This window comes from Oryx dammah, unplaced genomic scaffold, assembly GCF_014754425.2.
Source record: "Oryx dammah isolate SB20612 unplaced genomic scaffold, SCBI_Odam_1.1 HiC_scaffold_28, whole genome shotgun sequence".
In the NCBI taxonomy this organism is placed as follows: Eukaryota; Metazoa; Chordata; class Mammalia; order Artiodactyla; family Bovidae; genus Oryx; species Oryx dammah.
Genome location: NW_024070212.1, coordinates 40,751,859 through 40,774,262, shown reverse-complemented (window position 1 = coordinate 40,774,262; position 22,404 = coordinate 40,751,859). Strand labels below are relative to the sequence as shown.

Below are 22,404 nucleotides of genomic sequence, written 5' to 3'. Positions count from 1 at the left end.
AGAAATCTCAGGGCTGATCTCCTTCAGAATGGACTGGTTGGATCTCCTTGCAGTCCAAGGGACTCTCAAGAGTCTTCTCCAACACCACAGTTCAAAAGCATCAATTCTTCGGTGCTCAGCCTTCTTCACAGTCCAACTCTCACATCCATACATGACCACAGGAAAAACCATAGCCTTGACTAGACGGACCTTAGTCGGCAAAGTAATGTCTCTGCTTTTGAATATACTCTCTAGGTTGGTCATAACTTTTCTTCCAAGGAGTAAGAGTCTTTTAATTTCATGGCTGCAATCACCATCTGCAGTGATTTTGGAGCCCCCCAAAATAAAGTCTGACACTGTTTCCCCATCTATTTCCCATGAAGTGATGGGATCAAATGCCATGATCTTCATTTTCTGAATGTTGAGCTTTAAGCCAACTTTTTTGCTCTCCTCTTTCACTTTCATCAAGAGGCTTTTTACTTCCTTTTCACTTTCTGCCATGAGGGTGGTGTCATCTGCATATCTGAGGTTATTGATATTTTTCCCAGCAATCTTGATTCCAGCTTGTGTTTCTTCCAGCCCAGCATTTCTCATGATGTACTCTGCATATAAGTGAAATAAGCAGGGTGACAATATACAGCCTTGATGTACTCCTTTTCCTATTTGAACCAGTCTGTTCCATGTCCAGTTCTAACTGTTGCTTCCTGACCTGCATATAGGTTTCTCAAGAGGCAGGTCAGGTAGTCTAGTATTCCCATCTCTTGAAGAATTTTCCACAGTTTATTGTGATCCACACAGTCAAAGGCTTTGGCATAGTCAATAAAGCAGAAATAGATGTTTTTCTGGAACTCTCTTGTTTTTTCCATGATCCAGCGGATGTTGGCAATTTGATCTCTGGTTCCCCTGCCTTTTCTAAAACCAGCTTGAACATCAGGGAGTTCACGGTTCACGTATTGCTGAAGCCTGGCTTGGAGAATTTGGAGCATTACTTTACTAGCATGTGAGATGAGTGCAATTGTGCGGTAGTTTGAGCATTCTTTGGCATTGCTTTTGTTTGGGATTGGAATGAAAACTGACCTTTTCCAGTCCTGTGGCCACTGTTGAGTTTTCCAAATTTGCTGCCATATCGAGTGCAGCACTTTCACAGCATCATCTTTCAGGATATGAAACAGCTCTACTGGAATTCCATCACCTCCACTAGCTTTGTTCATAGTGATGCTTTCTAAGGCCCACTTGACTTCACATTGCAGGATACTGATAGACATTTATTTAAAAATTTATGCATGCCATGCATACGATTATTTTTCCATGTTTTTTATCTTAGAAAGCTATACAAAGGCATCAATACTTAAGGCATCAATCCCTCCTTCTCCTGGGATATGAATATCTTGCATGGTACAAAAATTATACTTTCATAGAGATTTCATAAATACGTAAGCCAGAAAACAGAAAGCTATCTTCTGTTTTTCACACAAGTAGTAAGTCATTTCATATCCAGGTTAGAAAACAGAACTAAGATGAGGAAATAATACTTTGTGGCTGCTTAGAGAAATCTCATGTAAAACTGAAAGTTACATTTAAAAACAATAATAATATATGTAAATATGGATATGATCTTGAGGGCTTATATGTATAGAAACTTCAATTTGCTTAGTGAATGTCTTCTCAAATACCTTCATTCATTTTAAACATAAGAAAAATAACTCTGCACTTCTTTATCAATGTAGAAGATCAGAGGGACAAGTCTAACTTTAGCCAGTCTGGATAACAGATTTACATAATAAAGACAAGGATCTTTTAAAAATTTAGGCTTAAAAACTCTGAATGATAGATTATCATAAGATAATTTAGAGTAAAATATGATGGAAAGGGACTAACTAACCTGCAGATATAGAAACAAAACCAATATGAAAAAATATATATAGTCAATTAGCATAAGATTCACATATTTTTATCTAACACATGATAACTTTTGCCCTTTTTTTTTCTTTCTCCTGGCAATCATTCTTAAATGACTGAAAGGCAGCATTGTCCAGAGGAAAGCATATTAGATTGAGAATCACTCAAGAATCTGAGCATCAAGAATTCAATTTATTCCAACACAGAAATGTTTAGAAAGAATTTTAAGTGTAAAAAAGAAGACTTGAATTGGCAAGGCTTTTTAAGTATGCATTTTATTAGAAGACAAAAGAGACAGCAAAGTTCTTTGCTGATTTGGACATATTTATAACCAAAAGCAAGTAATGAATATTGAAAGGTAAATGATTTACACTTTTTCTCTGGTTCTTCAGAACCAAAGGCAATATTTCTGGGATGACTGGCCAGGACTAGTCAATTAAAGTGAGCTACTCTTCCTAGGTAATGCAAAAAATACAGGTCCCTCTAAAGCCCCAGAGACAGCACTGAGTTCCAAGGGTAATGTACCTTCTTGCTGTAAACAGCTGTTGTTTTTTTTTAAGGGATGAATTATTAGATAGAATTTTACTGACCCTCAGAATAAAAGGAAAAGTGTTTTCTGAGATTTCCCATGTATACAGCTGGCACTGAATTCAGAGGCTAGGTGATCCACTGGCTCTGAGTTGTCTCTTTGTGCCTAATAATCAGTAGCTCTTATTCTATGTGGTAATGCATCTGGGACATCTAACTAGTGTGTAGAAAATTTTAAACTGCATTTATCAGAATAATCATGCCACTACTTCATAACTGACAGCAGCTTTTACCCATGGGCTTCACTAAAGCATACAAGTATTAATTAAGTTTTATATGATTATATTTCCTTTAAAATAAATGTGCAGAAAGGATCAAACTATCTTTATACTTCCCAAGATACTGGAAATACATAAATGATTCCCCAAAGAATAACTACTATTTTTTCTTTTATTTGATTTTGAGAATATTCCACATATATGAACGAAATATTTAAGATTTCATGAAAATAAAATGTCTTTCATATTCACAGAGAGGAAACTAACTAATACAGGCCAACAGTTCTCAGCTCATGTCGTCCCTTACTTTGCAAGGTTATTTAAAATTATGTATTCCAGGAAGATGTATTTCACAGGTTGTGAGGTGCAAATTCTCTTTCCTATTATATCTGAAATAGGACTGTGTCTTAACAATCAATGGAGTCTTAAAACTACTGTTGGCCATAAGCAGTCACAACTGCCAGGGATTACATACATGTGAACATCAGAACACAAATTTCAAACTTGGAATATGAATGTTCCTGGTGTTCGTGTTCCAACTTTGAAATAGAAAATCTTAAATGCAGCTACAGAGTACTCCTTTAACTCCTCAGAACCAAGATTTCTGGGTTAAAAACAACTAACTTTACATATCAGTAACTGCAAAGTTGGCTTAAAAGCCTAATATCACTGGCATTTAGCTCTTTTATGTATTATTTTAAGAAGTGCTCCATCATAGTGCTCTTGACCACACAGAAAACAATACCCATGTGGAAAAACATGGCCCTCAGCAATGCAGAGCAAGTCATTTGGAATAATGTAAAAAGGTTTTAGGAATACTTAACCAATTGAGTTATAGTCCCTTTTTTGTATGTACCAATTGGATATAGAATTAAAATCTTTCTTTAGATAAATTTCAATGATCTAAGGGGGAGGGGGAAAAGTCTAAGGTATAGGAAAATTAGTATAAAATATCTAGTATTAAAAAACTTAATACACAGTCATATAAAATAATATTGTCTTATAACTCATGAAATATAATAAAATCTATGGGAATTTGCAGAAAACAAAAACATTTTTGCCAAATACCACTAAGAAAACCGTACTTTTGTAGTATTACCTGCAAACCGCAGCAGCCTACAGCATTCATTATGGACGCATTGTGAATAACTCTGTAAGGGATCCCCAGTTTCGTTGCTCTCAGAATAAGATCACTGTGTGTTGTAGCCCTGTAGTGAGAAAAGATCAGGTTGGGTTAAACTAACAAAAATTGACTTTTTAAGACAGTAAATCTACAACATTTCATGAGCCCAAACAGTCAAGAAGAATCAGTTAAGGTCACTGTTCTCCCTCAAATATTTCAAAGCACCTGCTTAAGCTGGCAAGTGTATAAGTTTACACAGGCCCTGTACAATGTTAAATTATGCCTTTAACACTCTTAAAGCAGCCTTGGCAGCTACAGGAAAAAGGGAACTTTTAACTTGATCTTTTTATTCTGTTAATACCTGCAAAAGACATCTGTGGAATATTACTCAGCAATTGAACTTGAGAAGCAATTCTCAAATATTTTGACCTCTAATCTCTTATAATTTCTGTGACAAAGTTTCACATTATAGCACAACTAGACTACTTGTTAATTTCTGCTCTATTTTGAAGGCTTTGATTCTCAGGGTAAAGAGAGAATATGTGTAAACATAAATATGGATACTGTAAAGAGAGAATATGTGTAAACATAAATATGGATACTGTGAAACTTAACCCCAAATCAATTTAGAACTGCATTATTAACAGCTTGTATCCCCCTTGATGAAAACTCCAGGCCCAACTGGGGAAAGCAACATTAGCATGTTTGAGAAACTACATACAAACAAGCAGAACCTGTCAACTGGTCAACGCATACCAAGTAGCAAGATCAAGGGCTTTTACCCCATGAGGCAGCCAGAAACAGATTAACAAATGCCCACCAGGGAAGTCTGTTTTTAATCACATACATAAAATGAAACAACAGCTACTATAAAAATAATCATTAATTTGACTTAGAATAAGCTTTTTTAAAAAATACAAATGTCTGTTGTAAAGAACGTTTTTAATATCCCTTTCAAACAGAATTTCACTAGTTAACACTAAGATAAGGGGAAATGAAATTAGTTACTTGATGAGCAGAAAGAAAAACTGGTTTAGAATTATTCTCTTTTTTACAAGTTCATTTAAAATGACCAGATGTGGTTGGTATACTATGAAGATTTAATGACCTGGCAAAGTGATTTGATTTTGTGAAACTGCTACAAATGTGATTAAATGAGCTTCTCAGATTTCTGCTATGAAAAACTGTGATAAAACTGTTATTTTATTACCACAATTACCTAGATTATATTGCATCATTTAAAAAAAAAAGAAAAAAAACTGGAATGAACTACATGTTTAACACCCTCACACCAGGCATTCCTCAGTCTGTGGCTCATGAAAATATTTCATTATAGTAGACTGAGAAAGGCTGTGTGTGTGTGGGTGTGTGGGTGTGTGTGTGCGGGTGCGTACATGCATATGTGTACTGCTGTGTGTAAGGACAAATTTATTACTATTTCTGGGCATGTGTGGCTCTATCCAAAATCAGTTTGAATATATAAGGCTGAGTATGTTTATTTTACATTTTACTTTATAATAACATTAATTTGCAGAATGGGAACAATCAAATGACTCACATTAAGGTACACAGGAGACAGGCAAAGAAAGGTAGATTTGTGTGTGTGTGTGTGTGTCTGTGTCTGTGTGTGTGTGTGCACATGTGTGTGTATGTCTGTGTGTCTGTGCATGCACATGCATGCCATGAAGGAAATGGCACACAACATAAAGATAAAAAATTACGTGTTCATTTATTATAAAATACATATAGTTACAGAGCACATTAAAATAGAGAATGGAATAAAAACAGAACTATCTTTAGAAAGAATCCGTTTAATGACAACCTTGTTCAACTGTTCTTTATGGGGATAGAAGGCTTAGCACTGTCATCTCTCACATGACTAAGTCAGATCTACTGATGCAGTATATTTTAAAGTCATTTACATTCTTTATGTGATTAACTTCCACATTGCTTTAAACTATCCAGATAAAAGGGCAAAGATGAGAACTACACCAACTGACTTAACTGACTTTCAAGTACCTTCTTCATGAATTTAAGATTACTGGAGATGGATGGTGCCGATAGATGCACAATGATATGAATGTTCTTAATGCTACTGAACTGTCAAAAAATGCCTAAAATGATAAATTTTATAAATTTTTAAATATTTGAAAAATTAAAAAAAATTACAAAAAATAATTTAAGATTGAGTAAACAATTTTCCCTTCTTTTTGAAATTTTTATTCAAATAAGTAGAAAGGGGCTTAAATTTAAACACAGTACATTTTTTCGTCATATATAAGCAAGCATTTCAGTGCCTTTTACATTTTGTATTCCATTCCTGGTTTATCCATTTAATTAATTTAAATTCAAATTTTTCAAGGCCCAATTAAAATTTATACCTTCCTTATCATCATCTCCAATGACTAATATATCTGAATAGTAATACAGTGGGTAAATGAAAAACAACTACAGTACAGTAAGTACCACATAAATATGAATACAATGTTATATATGACTAGTCACTGACATGAGGGAAATTAATTCGCTAGAAGTTTTTTTTTTTTTTAAAAAAAGCATTTACTCCTGAATAGAACATGGGAAGATTCTTAGAAGAGGTGGCATCTAAGTTGGGTCTCAAAGAATCTATTATTTTACTAAATAGAAACTGGGAAGAACAGTCTGTTTTAAGGGAAAAGCATGAGCAAAGAAACAGAAAATGAATATTGTGAAACATTTACAAAATAGCTTGGTTCTACCACAGTCAAAAAGAGGAGCAGCCAGTGGAAAACGTAGATAAACTGTTAAAAGATTTAAGGCCACGAAGTCACTGAAGGATTCTGAGTAGCACGGCAGTACTTTCTCTGGGCCTCAGGTTTTTTCATTTAGACTGAAATTTCCCTTTCTCCCCAACTTCCCCCCATCCTACCTCACAATCTTCAACTGTTAAACCTGACCTTTGCCCCACACCAACTCCTCCATACAGTCTTTAAATTACACAGACTTTTCTATCCTTGCCTTCTACTCAACATTTCAGCAGTACATCCAAGTTGACCACTCTTTCTGTTCTAAAACATTCTCTTTCCTTGGCCTCTGCTTTAGCACAACTCTAACGGTTTTTATTTTCCTCTGCTCTTGAGAGATCATGAAATGCCAGAATCCTAGGGACTGACCCATCCTAGGTCTTCTTTTCTTGCTCTTATTCTTTCCTAGAGTAATTCCACCCATTCCTCTGCTTTTAAATATCTAGATATGGGTGGCTTTAAAAGTCATATAACCAGGATAGATTCTCCCCTGAGCTCCATTAGCAGGTCATGAAAGCTAAAACGTTTCCAGGACCAATTCCTGTTTCCCCCAGCCCTCTTCCTTGCTGGTTTTCATTATTTCAGAAAATGGCAGCATCAACTACTCAGTTACTAAAGCCAGAATACTTGAAGACTTACTTCTTTCCTTTCCTCATCTATTACATACATCTGAGCATTTTTTCCTTCTAAATTTTCCCCAATTTGTCTTTTTCTCTCTTACACCAGGGCTACTTTGCCTCCCTAAAGTCCATTCACCCACATATTTAGTGATCTTCTAAGAATGTCAATGAGATTGTGATTATTAGTTTCAGCAGAGATAAAATTATTTTGTGAAATTGTTACAAAAGTGTCTAAATGCTTACTTTCAATTTCTGTACTTATCTCATCATGAAGTGGTAAGTTTATAGGCTGGTAACAATCTGCAAATCTTACTTCAAGTAGCATTGGTTTCCTGGACTTTGTCAATGACTGGATACCATTCGCAACCAATATTAATAATGATACATAATCTCTGAAACCTCATATTGATATAAATTATTTTCTTTTTGACAGACACGTGTACATGTAACTCCATTGTTTTGAAAAATATCCTTGATGGTGGGCTCAAAGTGACTTAATTGTCCTTATGTTCCTTAAATCTGTGACATAGATTTTGGGTCACCAGCTGGAGAAAAAGAATTGTTCTATTTGGCTTGACATTAGAGATTGATGATGCTTGACTAGACAAGTACAAGCCCATCTTTGCAGTAATGTGGGCAAGAACAGAGCTCCCAGTGGATATAAGAAATTGAAATCTGAGGCTTCATAAATGATAAATTCAAGGCAAGTAAAATGACAGCAGTATCACTAAATAGCAGATGATTAAAACGGGGCAGGAAGAGGGGGAGTCTAAGACAAAGCAAGCAGAAGACACTTGCACTTACCTGCAAAATAAATGGCATGTATGACTCTTGATAATGCAATATACTTATTTAATAACAATATACTACTTTATTATTTGATGTCCTAAGTGACTTTCTAAACAAAAGCAGAAGCAACAACATAAACTTGACACCTGATAACCAATGTAAGTGATACATGATGACATCTTTCCCAAGTAAATTTTCTTCATTAATCTCAAAGATAACCAAAGTTTATAAGATTTTAGATACAGCCTATGTAAACAGAGTCTCCTATCAGCATCTGGAAGACAAAGTTCTAAATATAGTAATTCTTAATGATGAAAAAAGTAAATAAATTAAAAGTCAAAGTATCTGCTTTGACTTACCCAAATGGATCACCAACTACAAGGAATGCAACATCACTGATATCAGCATCCTTTAAAATATTATCTGCCTCCTGTTCCACTTCTTCTCTATCAGCAAGGATCAATTTTCTCTCATAAAACTCTTCCTATAAATTTAAATTCAATATAAAAATTAGATAGCAGGTGACCATTTCAACACACACACACAAACACACATGCACACTCTCTCACACACACAAAACAATCTTTGTCTGTGGCTGGTGCAAATCCTGGCAACCATCCAAACACTAATCCCTGAATACAACTCATCAATGAACTAGCACTCTGTATCATGCTGCAATTAAACTCTGTCTTTGGGGCTATCTTAATATCCCAAGAGGAGGTAGACCTCCTAACATCTGAGGCTTTTTGCATTTTAAATTAACCTCTAAATTTGGGTCTAATAGACTAGGCCAAACATTGTAGTTTAAATAGAAAATATGTATGCATGAGCCTTACTTGCTTCAGAAACACAATACTACAGAATAAATATATTAAACAATAATATATGTTTATTTAACATATGTTTACCATACATATATGGTAGTTGGGTTGTATTAAATTTTCCTTGGGAAAATCTATGGGACCCTGATGAAAATAAAAGATAATTTCAATGAGAAATAGTAGAAAATTATGATTTAGTTGTTTACAAAACCAGCAATCATTCCTACATAACTGTAGGAAAGACTAATTTAAAACTGTACTTCCTAGTTTCTGGTAAAAAAAAAAAAAAAAGGCAGAGTTGCAGGAGAAAAAAAAGAATTCTAAATATATAGGAAATCTCCATACAAACTACTTGTGAACAAATCCCCAGAAGTTCAACCCCAAAGCATAAACCCAAGAGGCTGACCTTAACTGGAATGGCAGCATGTAAGAGTGAGCTAGTGGTCATGGGGTAGTGGTTACAACCTATTATGCAAGATCACGAATCTTATAACTGATTTCCTGTGGAGTAATATATAACTCAAATACAGTAAAAGTGGATGCATAGATAAATAATACTATTTCTTACATGCTAATAAATTTATTTTAGTCATAAGGATTATATCATATGTCAAAAGTTATAAGATTGCTATAATGGAAAAGTGTCATTCAGTAATATTTGTCAAGCAAATGAACAAATCATTAAACATTTGAAGATAAAGGCTAAATAGTTCCATGTGATAATTATTTCCTAATACTTAACTACAATCAGTTTCTCAATTGTGAAAAAAGATCCTTTCCTTTTCATTGCACATCTTCTTAGAGATAATGCTCCAGAAGTTCCCAATGACAATGTTTTCATGGATGAAAAATGTTTTATTTTCCCTCTTACCACGTATCTTTTCTTAATCACTCATTTTATATACCTTATTTAATTTTGTGAGCCCAGTTAACTTAATAGTTGCAGAACATTTATAGTCACATATGTAAGAGAACACACATATGATTACTTAAAGCTGAAAGAAATGATGTTCTTTTCTGAACTTCTAAAATTTCTTAAAGATCAAGGAATCACATGTTACTAGCTTAATGCTGGCAGTAATCAAATCCAATCTTTTATAAATGACTTAACAACAGAAAAACCATTCTCTCCTCAAGACTTCTATCATGTTTACTCCATATTTATCACTTATCCTAACTCAAGAAATATTTCATTATCTGAGACAACAGAATATTAAAAAAAATCCTCAAAGAGAAATACACATTAATACCTCAATATAATCAAATGGTTGATCCTCTTTAAAAAGAATGCTTAAAAAAGGGAAGAAACTACAAATTGCCAGTCCAGGTTCAATGCAGGATACAGGATGCTTGGGGCTGGTGCACTGGGATGACCCAGAGGGATGGTATGGGGAGGGAGGTAGGAGGGGGGTTCAGGATGGGGAACACATGTACACCTGTGGCAGATTCATGTTGATGTATGGCAAAACCAATACAACATTGTAAAGTAATTAACCTCCAATTAAAATAAATAAATTTAAATTTAAAAAAAGGGAAGAAACTGCTAAAGCAGAAAGACAGGTACTACATTATTTTTAACATAACCATTTATTTATGTTTTTGTTCATTCACTCATTTGAAAAATATTACTGTGTACAACCTCCATGCCAAGCTCTGTGCATGATGTTGGAAACAGTGTAGACATATACAACCCCTGCCCTAAGGAGCATAATATCTAGTGTCATATTCTTTTCCATCATGGTTTATCAAAGGATATTGACTATAGTTCAGTTACTGCTGTACAGTAAGACCTTATTGTTTATCCATTCTCTATCCCAAACTCTTAATCCATACTTCCCTCACTTTCCATCCACCTTCCAGGCCCAGATTTTGACCCTATAAGTATTAATTATTCAAATGTTTTTTTGGGAAAAATACTTTAAAAATCATAGCAACCAAAATTAACATTTAGCTAGCACTTAAAATTTGCAAAGGAGTATCAAATACACTAATAAATGATATAATCTTAACAGCCTTCCAACTGGTTATTATGTCCATTTGACAAATGAAGGAATTGAGACATGGAGATGTTTGGAAATGTCTATTAACTCCTATTTCTGAACACTTTTGTGCAGCCACTATGCTAAAATCCTGTAAGGCAGGCATTTCTGTCCTCTTTTTACAAAGTAAGAAACAAAAGTTAAAGGGCTTGTCTATGGTCACATGTTAACATGTGACAGAACAAAGACATAAAACCAGGCCCAGTTCTTTAAAACTGCTAACTTGTTATTTGCCTATATTCTCTAAGAAGATTTTAAGTTCATTCTAAATGCCCCTGATCACTAATTAGAAAGGAATATTTCTATGATCTTGAGCTTGGAGCCTGTGGCTCCATCCTATTAAATTGAAGCCAACAAATTAAAGCTGGTCATTAGACACACCTTTCCTTTCAAAGTATGGCTAATTCAAGTAGCAGTCCTTCTTCAAGTTTTAAAGTAACTGTGAGACCTTCAGAATTCCATGAGCTGTTAATCTGAGAGGCCAGAAGACTGAAAATTCTCTAGGTCACCTTTTTCTTTGGAAGACTTGATAGACCAGACAATCCTAAAATCTTCTCCTCCTCCTGTAATATATCCATCAGTTTTTGCATCTTAATTTACATTCTATTTGAAATTTGATGATGAACCTGAATCTGACCCCTCTTTCAAAATTTCCTGAGCCTTTAACCAAATCCAGCTAAATGTATGATATGCTAGCAAATTCTATGGTTACCAAGTTCCTGACTCACTCAGCACAGTCAAGTGTATGGGTATAAACTTGACTGGGAACCGTCTATTTAAAGGTTAGATCTCTCTGGATAAGACACACACAGAAAGGTGATTACCATTCCCAGTGGAAATACTTCAAAGGGGAAAGCCTTCAGTTTGGTCCCTGAATACATAACCAACTCATTAAGGCTGTGTTAGCACCTCATTTGCACTCAACTCAGAAAGGATTTCTTGGCTATCTCACGAAATAAGGGATTCTGATGACTATCCCCAGGAGTGTAAAATAACTTTTCTTTCCTATTTAATGGAAAAAGCTACACAATTAGACTTGTAAGGAAAAGCACGCTTTCATTTTCCAAGTCACATGGTTAGTATATGATTGCCATTCTTGTACTCCTCAGATTCTTCATGAGAAGGGCATGTATTTTAAAGGGTTTGAACCAGGAGACCTGAAAAATTCGATTCAGGTTAGTGTAAAAAGAAAATCAGCTGTTAAATATCCGTCTTCCCAGGAGGCTAGAAAGCCTTAAGCACTTACCAGAATTTCTTTCCCTACAGTCAGGACTGACGTATAGGTTTCCAGATACACTCGACTGCAGCGTCTGACAACTTCCAGGCCCTTGACTGTGATGTCCTTAGCATCTCCCAGGCCCAAACCAATCATGTAAAGCATCTCAAATAACAGGGGGAGGGTGACTGCAGGAAGAAATGAATATGAAAATCAAATGTCAGCTACACCAAGGATACCTAAAATCTAGTAATGAAAACGAAAACCAAAACAACACGGGGAGGGACGGCATGTCAGCGGGAGATTTAAGAACTTCACGCCTTTTAAATAAGGACTGGAGTGTTTTTAAATAGCCCTACCCGCTTTCTCTCTTATTACACAACGTTAGGAGCAGACAATTACCCGCTGAGAAAATGACAGTTGAATTCCTGTCCTCCCCAAATTTCTGTCTGCCTCCGTTCCCCAGAAGTAGTTGCCAAAGCGGAGGATTTACCCAGAGAAAGGATCCACGCCGCCGGCCTCACCTACGATGCCGCAAAGCGCCTCCGCTTTACGGCATTTCACGACTAGCTGTCAGGGGTGGTTTCTGCAGGCTCCGGGGTGGTTTCTGCAGGCTCCGGGCTGGGGCGCTCCGGGCTGGGGCACCCCGCGTCCCACCGCCACTAAGGCTTACCCGCAGGGTGCTGGGGCTGGGAGGCGAAAGTTCACCCGGTCGGGGAGTCCGACCAGTTCCCCGGCATGGCCTTTGGGAAGGGACAAGGCCTGCCCACGATCCCCTAATTTTATAAACATCCCATCCTGGAACCAGGTAAGTGCAAGAGCTTTTCGCCAGCGAGGAAAACCAGCCGCGAGGTTGGACCAGGGAGCTCCACGCCTTCCTTCTCTCCTGCAGAAACACCAGAGGGTGGCGGGTGGAAGGGGTTTCCCTAGTCTGCCCCGAGATAGCCCTAATGCACACGTTCCCATCCTCGCCTTTTCTTTCGGCTGTAATTTAACCAGCTGCTTTCCTGTCGAGCTGTCATTTTGGCAAAATTGGTGATGAATGTTGGTTCTAATTTCCCAGCGGGGCCGTGATTCCTCGGGTTTGTCCTCGAAACCTTATTCTGGAGTGCCCCAAGGGGTGTGTGACTGAAACCTGCCTCAGTCATCATCAGTTCGGGAAGCCCAAAACCCTCCTGTGCCTGGAGAAGTGACCTTTAAGAATGCTCACGGATTTCAGATCTCGCCACAACGCTTCCACAGGGGGAATTCTTAAAGTGGTTGGTTAAATGTAGTTCCAATGCCGAGATGACTGAGTATGGTCTTCCTAAGGTCACTAATGACCTCATCCAAGTCAAAAAGACAGTTTCCAGTGCACATCTCAGCAGGCAATGTTGATTATTCAGAATTTTCATTGTGTTTCTCTGACAATGCTTTTTTGCTCTATTCTGCTTCCTTTAGCCTTGGCTATCTTTTCTCTCTGAATTTCATCCAGGCTTTGGCCTTCTCATTCTGTACACTCTTAATGATTGGTTCTATCCACTGTCACTGTTAGATTCATTCCTCATACAATAAACAAAAATAAATTCACTCATAGATGTAAGTGGAAAACTTCAAATTTCGGAGGGAAAACTAGAGAAAAAGATTTGTGACTTACTTAGGCAAAGATTTCTTAGGTGAAACAACAGAAGTAGGATAGAGAAAAGAAAAAAATAAATTGTACTTCAGCAAAATAAAAATGATGGTCTTCAGAAAACATTGAAGTCACACATTGGGAGGAAATATTTGCAAAGCATATATCCAATAAAGGACTTATTTTGAGAATATACAAAGAACTGTCAAAACACAATAGTAAGAAAACAGTTTTAAAAATGGGAAAAAATTAAATATGGACACATCCTCAAAGAAGTTATAGGAGTAGCAAATACACATTTGAAAAGATGCCAAACATCATTAGACATTAGGGAAATTATTAAAAACCATTCCTACTATTGTACACCTATTAGAATGGTTACATTAAGAAACAAACAAAATCTGTAATATTCATTACCATGATTTCAGGTTATCTCTTATGTTTTGTAGACTCAAATTTTCACCTCTCATTCAGACCTCTTCCTCAGCATCCTGTATTTAACTTTTTTCTGGAAATCATCTGAGTAACCCAGAGGCATGTCAAATCTAACACATCCAAAGCTGAATCCATCAGCTTTCAACTTGGCTTTTCCTTCTGTATTGTCTGCTTTGACTGGAAGACTTTACCATCTATAGACTCTTATCGAAGCCAGACACCTGGAAGTCACCTCACATTTTAATCTGACAATCTGCTGTTCTTTCTCAATAGAAACCATGGCTACCATCACAATCTTGATTTAGGTCCTCATTATTGCCACTCCTGCAGCTGGTCACCATGTCTCCTTCACATTCATCCTTCTCTCAAGAGCCAAGGAGATCTAGCTAAGGTACAATCTGAAAATGCCACTCCCCTTCTAAATCCTTTTGAGGCCAAGAGAAAGTCCAGTCTCCTTAACATGTCCCACAAGATCAGCCATGATGTGACAATTGTCTACCTATACTATAGTCTCATCTGTCTTCGCTACTTACCATGAGCTTTTTCTCTAGCTGTCTAGTTCTGTGCCCACAACATGCTGCTCTGTGCCTTTCTGCCTTTAGTCAGGCGGCCACCTCAGCGTGGAATACCCTTGGCCATTTTCTCCTGCCTAAATCCCTGCTGCTAAGTCACTTCAGTCATGTCCAACTCTGTGCAACCCCATAAATGGCCGCCCACCAGGCTCCCCCGTCCCTGGGATTCTCCAGGCAAGAACACTGGAGTGGGTTGCCATTTCATTCTCCAATGCACGAAAGTGAAAAGTGAAAGTGAAGTTGCTCAGTCGTGTCCAACTTAGCGACCCCATGGACTGCAGCCCACCAGGCTCCTCCGTCCATGGGATTTTCCAGGCAAGAGTACTGGAGTGGGGTGCCATTGCCTTCTCATTCTTTAAGAATAAATCAAAGAAGTAGTCCCAGAGATCCTGAAACTAGGTTAGGTATCTCCTTTTTGTTACAATAACACTCCTTACACATACTTACTCATCAATTTAGGTGTTTTGTAGTTGTGTATCTTCTTTATCAAACCATAAATTTCACTAAATCAGGGGCCATATTTTATTTATAGTCTCATCCCTAAGGCATATCACAGTATCTGGTACATGGTAGGTATTCAATAAATGTTTGTTAAATAGGTCATTATTCACTATGAGCTGAGCAATTTCTTTGTTATGATGATTTCTTTTTCAATCTTTATGAAATGCAGAGAGTGATATTTTGTTGACAGTCAAAAATCATTGGTGAAATTATCAAACATAAACATGCCTTGCTTATGATGCTTTAGGAAGTCATTTATGTTGAAAGGCTCCTGACATGTCACATGTACTTTATATGCTCAGTATTGAGTAGGTAAATTTTCCAATGTACTGATCATTTCAAGCATGTTTCAGTTTTCAGATTTTCCTTGAGTGATTTCAGGTAGCTTCACAGGGAAAGAACATTGCCATAAAGAATAATTAGTAATCCAAAGGAAGGTATACTTTATCTCTTTTCAGGAAATCTATATTGAAAGTGAAGTTATTCTGAGTTGGTAAAGAAATACTGTATTTTTAAATACAGAAGTAATTTCATATTTTAATTTTCAAAATTCAGTCAAAGGAACTTACTTTCACTATAGAATTCTTAAACACACCTTTCTGCCTGCCTTCATGTCTCAAAAGGAGTGTGGATTTGGAGGACTTTTCTGGAGGTAGATAAAGTAAACATGTTATGGCAGTCTTTTTTCTTCTCCCCCTCAGCAAATATAAGCAGAAAAAAACCTAGTGTCATCTTTTTTTTGCAGAATGTTTCTGTGTGATTTGATTTCTGTCTTGCCATTTAAAACAGGTTTCAAGTATGACTGCATTTCCATCAACAATTTATCATTAAAAGTTTCAAACATATAGAAAAGTTAAAACAGTTATACAGTAAATATCCACATAGCCACCTCCTAGGTTTTACAGTTTTAACATTTTGCTGTATGTGTTCAATCACATATTTATCCATCTACTCAGCTGTCAACTTATTATTTTGCTGCATTTCTACAGGAGTTACATAAGTACACATGTGATTGCATTTTACTGCTCTTCTGTTTCTCTGGCCTCACTTCCTGGTGTTCTCCACACCACCACCCCACAGGTATCTGTTTGTTCCTGGCTCCACTTCCTTGAAGTCTTTGGCCAAAATTTACCTCCTCAATGAGGCCTAACCTGTATAAAACCGACAGTTTCAGTCACTTCATCTGCTGTTTCCCCCCAGAGCACATATTTACCTTCTAACATAACTGTGTAATTTACTAATTTATTATGTTTATTGTCCGCGCCATCCTAGAATATAAGCACCAGAAAGTCAAGAATTTGTTGTTCCATTTGGTTTACTAATGTGAAGGAAACACCTAGAACAGTGTTTGGCACGTATGCTCAGTAGATATATGTTGAATGAATGAGTACACATCTGCATATAGTAATATATTATAAATATATTATGTGTAAGGGAAGAATTATGCAGAGAGAAGTTTGCATGATGATTAAGAACTCAGATTTTGGTATCATTCAGACTTTGGTTTAAATTTAGGTGTTTCTGCTCAGAAGTGTTAATGAACCAAACTTGGGTCTGCTTGCCTGTGCATGGTAAAGCCAATCTACTGACACTGAGTTGTGGTGAAGGAAAGTGCAGCATTTATTGCAGGGCGCCAAGCAAGGGGAGTGGGTAGCTTGTGTTCAAAAGACCCAAACTCCCCAGTGGCTTTCAGGTAAGTGTTTGTTGTTTTCTAAAATTAATTTTTATTGGCGTTTATATAGGTGCTTAGGAAAGGGGGTTTTAAAGGCATTGTAAGGGAGGAGACGTGATCAGCTTATGCATAGTTCTCAGATTGGTTGACATCAAGGTGAAGTTTCAAGCATCATCAACCTTTGGGTCTCAACCGGTCTAGGGTCTGTGTGCTTGTGGGCATTGTTTTCATCTGGTGGGGGTCTGCATCCTCTAAAGACAACTTAGGAATGTGTGTCAGGCCTTTATATCTTTTAGGGAACTGTGAGATCAGTGATTCTGCCATGTGAAAGAATCTATGGTAACTGATGACTGATAACAATCTGTAGTCTAAATTGTTACAGTTTCCCAACCCAATGTCTATTCTTCATTTCTGAACCTTCACATTTCCTAATCATTAACTATTGAGCCAGTCTTTGGAGACTCAAGGGAAACTGGTTGTGTGTTAGTCACTCAGTTGTGTCCTACTCTTTGCAACCCCATAGACTAGCCCACCAGGCTCCTCTGTCCATGGAATTCTCCAGGCACAAATACTGGAGTGTTTGCCATTTCCTTCTCTAGGGATCTTCCTGACCCAGGGATCAAACCCAGGTCTCCCGCATTTCGGGCAGGTTCTTTACCGTCTGAGCCACCAGGGAAGCATTTTACTTGAAAGGACAGGGACACAGGGGCTTGTATATGGTTTCAGTAGCGCATTCCCTTTCTAAACCTCAGTTGTCTCATCTGTGAAATAGAGATAATAATACCATCCTTCATAGGATTATTATGAGGTTAAATGAAAGAATACATATTAAGGGCTTAGTACAGTATTAGGCATTTAGTAAAGACTCAGTCAGTAATGGCAGATATGGAGTTTGAAATTAATTTTATGGTAATCTACAGTGTCTATCAGATTATGAGAATCAGATTCATCTTTCACCAAGATTGGTTCTCATTCTTTTCCTCATTCGCTATAGTTCTCTGAAATCCTGACATCGTTCAGTTAGACCTCTAGGTGGACTATGTTATTGATTCACAAGAGTCATCTTAAGCAAACATTATTATTATTATACTCGGAGGTACTTTTTCTGAGAACTTTATTTCTATCATTCTGTCATTGACTTTCACACTGTAAACTTGATTGGCACCAAATAACTGTTGCCTACCAATATGTTAATATTCAAAGTAGAAGAGAGCTAGCATGCAGGTGAACTTTGTATTCTAGTACACAAAATCTGATGAGCAGAGAAAATGTTCACTGGGGTTATAAACAATTAATATTTTACAATTTTAGATACTCAGCATTAAAAAGATAATTGTAGTCCATTCTACAATACAATACTATATAGCAATTAAAAAGGTGAACTACTGCTACATAAAACAGCCTGGATAAATCTCAGAATCTCAATATGGATGAGTAAAAGTACTTTTTTTTAACATAACCAGAATATATATTTTTTTAAAACCACGTAAGTTCTTGTCGTTATTAAATATGTACACTAATAAACTCTGTGGACATTGAGTTATTCAGATAATATGGTTACCTATGTTACTTAGAGGCTGGTTTTTTTCCTGTGGTAAATCTAGAAACCCTTTTAACCAAAATTAAACCCCTGTCTATATCAAGTTGCAGAATTTCCACAAACTTTAATTTTCCTGGAGTTGATTTGGTTTTCATTTTCTAAATCCCAGGCAGGCATAGGGCATGATTCATCTTAACCTTATTTCCTTGCATTTTAGTTTATTTTATTTGATTTTTTTGCTTGATTTACAGTAAAGTTTTCTACTCTAACTGAGTAGCATTATTTCTTTCCAGCAGTTTTCAGCACCTCACTTTCCAATTTCATCACATTTTCTGAAAATAATGGCTTATTGGTATCCAGACTCAAATAGAATCTATTTTAATCTTATCTTCGCTTCTGATTATTGTTCCTCTTTGAACATTCATTAAATAATAGGTACTTGGTAAAATGCAACAGTAGTACCAAAGATACTGTTTATGCCATGAATACCAATTGCAGAAGCAGTAGAAAGCTGTGATTAAGAACCTGGGCTTTGAAGTCAGACTACTAGACTTGAATTCTGGCCCTCCGTGCTAAAAGTGTGACCTTAGGAACATTCCTGAATCCTTAGATATATTATCTATAAAATGCAGATAATAAAGGTTGTTATCTCAGAGGACTGTCTTGTGGATTACAGGCAGTAATACTGCGTATGAATTGCTCTGAACAGTGTCTTGTACTCAGTAATCATTCAGTTCCTAGCTGCCGTTATAAATATTACTGCCTTTAGATGTTTTCTGAGGATTAAATGTAGTAATGTATGGACAGTGTATATCAACAGGCCTTCAGTGTGCTACACAATTAACAATTGATATATTACCAAACAAAGATTTTTTTTTGATCAGTTGGTTTTTACAGAATTTCTCTGTGTCTAACTAAAGCTTGGGACCATTCTTTCCTTTCCCCTCAACCAAAAAGTGAACTTGCCATTAGTATATTTGTACTCAGAAAATGTACGGATTTCTAAGCTAAAGCACAAAGCTTTTAAAAATTATAATGTAGCTGAAATGTTATTTATAATGAAAGGAAGTAAATGTGGTATTAATCACTATTAAAAAAAGACAAATGTTTTTCCTTCAATAATGATACGATGACATTTCCTTCCAATTATTTCCTGTCCTAATAATTTTGGTCTCTGACCAGTTAATCTCCATCAGTAAGTTGGGGATATTTGAGGGGATTATGGCATTGTGTTGTCTGGGGCCAGTCCTTTTCTTGAAGAAGCTGTAATAATCTTACATAGAAATTACACTCAGAAGTCATACTAATCTTGATTCCTTGCTTATACCTAGTTCCTAAGGACCAGCATCTCTGTCCTGTTGTTTCAAGAGACTGAACCATACAACTGATTTCAGTCTTGTGACTTAATTTCTTGCCTTCAGATGCATCTCCCCCTGAGTGAGCTCCCTTTTGCAAAGTGAGACCCCCACAAAGTTAGATACTCACTTGTCTGAAACCATCATGGTTACTGAGTACCTTTGAACAGGTAGTGCACCAAAAGTGCCATTCACATAGACTGCATACAGCCTGCCCAGCTGCACCTGTTGACCCAATGACCAGTTTTCTGTTTCTTAAACTATTGTTCACCTGCTATGCTCTTTCTTGAGTACATACCCTGGATCTTGTGTTACTTGATTTTTGTTTGTTTGTTTTTATTTTAAGGTAATATTATATGCTGTATCATTGTGTACTAGAGTAGCACTTTTTAAAGAGTAGTCTTCATTAGACAGCATGTAATGAGATTGCTGCTCAGGTTTGTGAAAATGAAAGTAGCTCAGTCATGTCTGACTCTTTGTGACCCTATGGACTACATAGCCCGTGGAATTCTTCAGGCCAGAATACTGGAGTGGGTAGCCGTTCCCTTCTCCAGGGGATCTTCCCAACCCAGGGATTGAACCCAGGTCTCCCACATTGTAGGTGGGTTCTTTACTAGCTGAACCCAAATTATTTTATCTCATCTTATTTGTATATTGTGATTCACTGGTGGCTCAGACCGTAAAGAATCCGCCTGCAGTGCAGGAGACCTGGGTTTGATCCCTCTGTTGGACAGATCCCCTGGAGGAAGGCATAGAAACCCATTCCAGTATTCTTGCCTGGAGAATCCCCATGGACAGAGGAGCCTGGTGGGCTATAGTCCATGGGGTTGCAAAGAGTTGGACATGACTGAGCAACTAAGCTTTGTATATTACTTTCAGTTATTTTGTTTTAACTTTCACAGCCACTCATTGCTTAGTATTGTTACATCCACCTGGAATACTCCTCCTCAATTCCATTGGCATCTTAACTTTTAAACTGTAGTATAAAATATAGTATATTTTAAATGTATACTATAGTATCTCACCTGAGCTGCAATCTCTGCCCTTTCTTCCACTTCTCATTTCCTTTAATGTTTTATTACTATTGCTTGTTATTTCTTTAGTTATACTGTGGATTTGAAGGACAAGGGCAGTGTTTTACCTGTTGTTATCTTCTCTGTGACATCTGTATCAGTGCTTTGCTCATAATAGATGCTCAATATTTGTAGAGAGACTTGGTGAGACTGCTGCTTAACAACAGCCATCAAGTAGATATGCTTAATGGAACTGAGAAGGGAGAGACTAAACAGAAGGGAGTGATTTGATAAACTATTATAGTGATTTGTGTATGAAGCAATATCAATCTTGAATCTACTCAGTGGCAAAATAAGTTGAGATGTATTAATTATATAAATCAATGTGGATGATCATGAACATAATTAAATGGAAGAAGGGAAGACAAGGATTGATTAAAATCTGATGTCAATCCAAACTGGAACCTGTTTCAATCCAAATTTCTAAACTTACTTTTAGAAGTTTATTTCAAATGTCAGGAGAATAAACATAAATTCAGACCTAAGTTAATGATATTCTACATTCACTTTAGTAATATTTAAAACCACAAAGAAATGTAGCATTAAAAAACTCTGTCTTTCCAGGGTGTCATGACATTGATTATTTTAAACATGAAATCCAGTTTTTTTGTGAAATTCAACAAAACTAAAATGAGCTATGGGATTTCCACCCCCTCTTGTAAACAGCTGAAAGTGAAAGTGAAAGCGAAGTCGCTCAGTCTCCAGGCAAGAATACTGGAGTGGGTTGCCATTTCCTTCTCCAGGGGATCTTCCCAACCCAGGGGATCAAACCCAGGTCTCCTGCATTGCAGGCAAACGCTTTAACCTCTGAGCCACCAAGGAAGCCTGCTGTAAACAGCTGAATACAGGAACAAATAGACAGTAAGAGTTGAGACTTACTCATTTATGCAAATTACTTGGAATACTTTTATGCCTTTCTCCCCAAAAGCCCTGAGAGCTAGACATACAAATTTCTGGAGCACCACATTTTTGACATATTCTTGCATATCCATGAGTGTCCATCACATGTAGAGATTTAACTTAACTCTTTTCACAACTAATTGGAAGCCCTATAATACCTATTTGACCTTAATTCTCCCTGGTTCAACACAATAAGTATTTATCGACTGTCTTGTATGTAAGGCTATGTGCCCTGTATTCTTAAGGAAAAAGAAAAGCATAAGTTACTATCTATGCCCTCTAGAAATTATGTTCAGGTGGGAAAAACAGCATCAGTAGCTGTGTTACATAGTGATCATGTGATAATAGGCAGCAATACACGCTGTAATAAAGGTACAGGCAGTGTACAGTGGGAGAAGAGAGCAAAAAGGGGATTAATTAAACTGGATAATGCTCTAATAGCTTGATCTAATTCTGTTCTTTTTATAATATCTAGGTAACACAAGGAAACTCCGGATGTTCAACTGATCACCAGATAACCAGTTTATTTATGTCACAGTTTGGAGGGGGGAACTATATTGCAGATGAACTATTTAGTTGCAGATGGACTTCAGCCTTACAAACATGTTAACTGGATTTTCCAGGTTACCCAGAATATTAGTGTCATAGCAATGGACTAATACTAACTCT

At 36.8% G+C, this 22,404-nt stretch overlaps 1 protein-coding gene and 1 long non-coding RNA gene across 4 annotated transcripts in view; one reads left to right on the top strand and one right to left on the bottom strand.

The window, feature by feature from the left end:
* Positions 1-13,262, bottom strand: part of DPH5 (diphthamide biosynthesis 5) — a 43,660-nt gene extending 30,398 nt beyond the window's left edge. Inside the window, exons 1-4 of one of the 3 annotated variants that reach the window (XM_040232210.1) lie at positions 12,569-13,262; positions 12,106-12,263; positions 8,359-8,483; positions 3,784-3,892 (exon numbers count right to left, since the gene is read on the bottom strand). In XM_040232210.1, coding sequence (XP_040088144.1) covers positions 3,784-3,892; positions 8,359-8,483; positions 12,106-12,240 — 369 coding nt within the window. In that variant the 5' untranslated portion in view covers positions 12,241-12,263; positions 12,569-13,262. Of the gene's footprint in view, positions 1-3,783; positions 3,893-8,358; positions 8,484-12,105; positions 12,264-12,434 lie in introns of all 3 variants that reach the window. The other 2 variants (XM_040232212.1, XM_040232209.1) reach the window with 2 other exon arrangements.
* Positions 12,795-21,464, top strand: LOC120856790. Its single transcript, XR_005719483.1, has 4 exons — positions 12,795-12,883; positions 16,185-16,275; positions 16,711-16,888; positions 20,971-21,464. It is a non-coding gene; the product is annotated as an uncharacterized LOC120856790 (long non-coding RNA).
* The last annotated feature ends 940 nt before the right edge of the window (positions 21,465-22,404 follow it).